The sequence below is a fragment of the Elephantulus edwardii genome, unplaced genomic scaffold, assembly GCF_000299155.1.
Source record: "Elephantulus edwardii isolate Elephantulus edwardi_28Jun2011 unplaced genomic scaffold, EleEdw1.0 scaffold00036, whole genome shotgun sequence".
Lineage (NCBI taxonomy): Eukaryota > Metazoa > Chordata > Mammalia > Macroscelidea > Macroscelididae > Elephantulus > Elephantulus edwardii.
The window spans coordinates 13625730-13629991 of NW_006399786.1; the positions used below are offsets into that span (position 1 = coordinate 13625730).

At 34.2% G+C, this 4262-nt stretch overlaps 1 protein-coding gene across 1 annotated transcript in view; it reads right to left on the minus strand.

Moving 5' to 3' along the window:
* Positions 1–2828, minus strand: part of LOC102849441 (solute carrier family 23 member 2-like) — a 23227-nt gene extending 20399 nt beyond the window's left edge. The window contains exon 1 of the mRNA XM_006884623.1: positions 2762–2828. Coding sequence (XP_006884685.1) covers positions 2762–2828 — 67 coding nt within the window. The remainder of the gene's footprint in view (positions 1–2761) is intronic.
* Between the last annotated feature and the right edge of the window lie 1434 nt (positions 2829–4262).

Here is a 4262-nt window from a genome sequence, read left to right on the forward strand (position 1 = left end):
TATTTGTTTATTGCAGATTGAATAAATGTGATAAAAGGTATATAGATTTTCCAGTTTTAAACTACTCAATACCTTTCATTCTGTTCCAACAACTGCTTTTGATCAAATTTAAGGTCCCTCGGGCCCTACAGTATTTTACCATTCTGGCACACCCAAACGCTGGTAAACTCTGGGCCAGAGACCCCCAATTCATCTAGCAAGTCTGCTTTGTGGCCACCCACTTGAAGTTTTAAATTGTGGTTGTTCAAACATTTTTCTAGGTCATATAGCCCTGGTGTGTCCACTTGCCATACAGAAGTGTGGTCGCTGTGAAGCTGAACACTGTGACACTGATGTGTCAAATGAGATAATGGTTAGCCCTGGTGGACAGTGTTTTTTGGTGCTCCCCGGTTGACACAAGCTTGGAAGCAGGAGTGGCATCCACTTCCGTAAATAGCTTGCCTCCAGAAACCCTATGAACCTGAAGAAAGGATGAAAGTCACGCACACAAGTGTCAAGGATTTTTGTTCATAGGGTCGTTATGAGTCACCTAGGCACTTAACAACAGCAATAATGAGCAAAATTAAGAATTTTAGTGTTCTTATTGTTGACAATATTATCCATAACTTGTTGTGATTTACAAAGTTTTTACAAAGCTTTTGCTTGGTCAACAAAACTCAAATGTGATAATCTCCAAGATCCGTCTGACAGCAGGACTGAGCTTTCAATTAATTAATTTCTTCTGAATCTTCCATTAATTTCAAGCCATTCACTGTCAGTATACTGTTAAAACAATTTTTAAATTATCTTTAGCATAATTTTACTAGTTTTTAGTATTAATAATAGTATTTTTTATTTCCACATTCTATTGAGTTATTTTTCTTTTAGGTGAGTATGTCTATGTATCTCCTGGAGCCAATCAACCAGGTCTTCCAAATTTCTTTGCATGGATAAGTGAGTGTATCTATCTCTACTGCTAGCCATCACAGTAGTAACTCAAATTGTATTCTGTCAGTTCCTGGAGACTTGGGTTGCAGGGATTTGGCCAATGTTTTTAATCTTTTTAGACTTTTCCCCTTCAATATCTTCAATTCTTTATCATATGATAAAAATTGAAAAAAATTGGATTAATTTTAGTAGAATGATTCTATCTATACCTTCAATCTTCTTTTGACTCTTTCAGAAACACTTCTTGTCCGCAGAATTCTTCACTATTATAAATCAATACTTGGATTTTTCTTTAGTTCTTTTAGCTTAATAAATAGCAAGATTGCTCTCTTGTTTGATTTTCTAACGCTGGGTCTTTGTACTCTACTCTAAATTAAAATGCTCTACTATGTCTTCAAAACCTGTACTACAAAAATCTTATAATCAGCTCTTTTATTTCAATGTTTTTCTCTCCTATCTATCATCTCCACATGCAAAAGCTCATTTCATAAGCTCTTCTACCCACTTTGATCTCTTTTTACATTTTATTGTTTTAACGCTAAATTATATTCTTCATGTTTGATGTCCTGATGTCATCTCACAACTCATTTGTTTTTCATTTGTCAATATTCAAAGTATTAAACCTATTCTTAAATGGTTTCCAAATCCAGATAGAATAGACACATCATAATTTTACTTTTATGGTTAGATTTTAATTTTCTTTAGATTCAATGTGTTTTTGCATATGCAGACTTAATCATCTATTCCACATCAGTTCCTGGTCTTGTTATGATTGATGATGTTGAGCTTCTCTTTTTCCATTTTGGTCAATTTTATTAGTTCTGATTTCTGTCATGTGAGGTCTGTGTGAACAGTTACTGTTCATATTGTGTTTTTTTAAAAAAATATAAACTTTATGAACTTTGTATGTAAACCAGTATAAAAAGAAAAAAGATATATGTCAATGAACAGTACAAACGTGGATAAAATAAATTTTTTAGATCTAAAAAAATATATTTCCAGCTATTAGATCATTGCTCTTTTAAAAATTTTAATATACAGTCCTTAATATTATGATAAATGGAGAAAAGATTGACATTGTTAGTTATATCATCTTGGTTGGATAAACAACCATGTTTATCTCAAATACTTTGGGCTCATGGCCAGGAAGGACCAGTCCTTGGAGAAGGACATCATACTTGGAAGGGTGGAGGAGCAGCACAGGAGAAGACACAAGATGAGATGGCATAATGGGAGTAGAAGTGTTGAAATCAATGAGACTGGCTCAGGGTAGGACAGATTTCAGGGCTATTATAAATAGGACTGCTAGGAGTAGCGAAAAGATGTTTGAAAACAAACATTTCAAAACTTTATTCTCCTGACCCCACTAACCATCTTTTCAGTGTTTTTAGTTTTCTTTGCTTCACAAATCTTATTGATACCCAAAATCAAAATAACACATCAGAATGCAAAATAAAACACATTTCAGATTATCATATTGTTTCTTATTTGTTTGAGAATAAAGAGTCAATTACCAAAGAAATTAAAAGAAAACACTTCACCAATTCTACCTATTATGTTCAACTGTAAATGGTGACTGTTCATTCTTTTCTATCATTATGTTACGATTATTCTGGCACCTATCTAAGGCTCTGATGGCTAAGTCATAAGGAAATGTGATGCCAAGCCAAAAGCTCATGAAATGAATCCACCAGTTTCTCTGTGGGAAAGGTGGACAATCTCCTTTAGTGTGATTGTCTATAAAAGCCTGCTAGAGGGTAAGCAAGCTATTCTAACTGTATGGTAAACAACAACAGTCTAAGGCTAACCCTTTTGTTCATGTATTGGCTCCTACCTGCCCTTCCTGACTTCAGTGCTACTTCAAGATTTTCTCCAAGCAATGCTCTCATATTTCTCTGCATGGATATAATCCTTACATGTTGCATAAACTTCATAATCAAGCAAATGTACCCATGCATTCTCATTTGAGGAAATATATCTTTGAATTTACATTTTAGCATCAATATACCAAACCCAAACCCAGTGTCTTACACTCAATTTTAATTCATAGGCACCTTATATAAGAACACATGCTACACTCCTGAAGGCATGTCGTTCGAGGCCACCAGCTGCTCCGCAAGAAAAGGATTGGCAATCTCTTCTTGTGTGATCAATCGCCTCTGAAAACCCACCTGTGGGTCAGCTATGAGTTGGTTCCGACCAGATGGTAAACAACAGTAACAATTGCCTCCATAGGATTTCCACTATAATTCTTTTTTTAAAAAAGTTATTGATTTTCATACAAATATAGCAACTTTACATTATGTTTCATTCATATAGATTGTGTTTTATACAATTTTTCATTTATATTGTGTCTCATGTTATCATTTATACACATTCTATTTTACATTAATTTTGTACTAGTTTATTTATAAAATTCAAGTACATTGTTTTTCACTTAAGATTTTTCCTATTCCTTCACCCCAACCACCCACCGAATTGTGCAACCCTATGATTAACAATCCTCTCTCACTCCTCTGCTTCCACCCTCCCCTCCTTCGATCCACTATAATTTTTCATGGACATAGACTACCTCATCTTTCTCCTACATAATAATTATTAGACAATTCCAGACTTTTGATTAGCAACCTAATATTTAATCTTCTCTATAAATGTTATCTCAACTGACTATAATTTTCTCATCATTCTAATGAATTATGTCTATTAAGTTTATAAGAATATCATTGGCACACTACAACAAGATTACAGAGATTTTTTTTACTATCAAAATTTAAATTCATCTGGACTGGAATAGGAAAAGAGGTAAATAGGGAAAGTTGTTGGAAAGTGAGTGGGATTTCTTTTTTCAAAATTACAATATTTATTATTGTTGTTAAGTCCTAATGAATTGAGTATGACTCATAGTGACTTTATGAACAATAGATATGAAACTTATCCTATTCTATGCCATCCTCATAACCTTAGACACACTCAACCCCATTACTGTTTGACCTGGTTAATGGTTTCCCTCTCCTTTATCCTTCATCCATTTTTTAAGCATGATGTTCCTCTCCAAGGACTAACTTCTCTTTGCAATATGCCCAAAGTATGTGAAAAAAAAAAAAAACCTTTATCATCTTTACCTCCAAGAAGCACTCTGGCTGCACCTTCTCAAAGACCTGTTTTTTTCTTTTGGCAGTCCACAACGTAATCAATACTCTAATACCAAAGGTCAAAGGCATCAATTCTTTCTGTCATCTTTATTCATTGTCTAGAACAGAGCAGGGCAACACTGCATGGTTCAAAATTGGGAAGGGTGTACGCCAGGGATGTGTCCTGTCTCCATACCTTTTCAA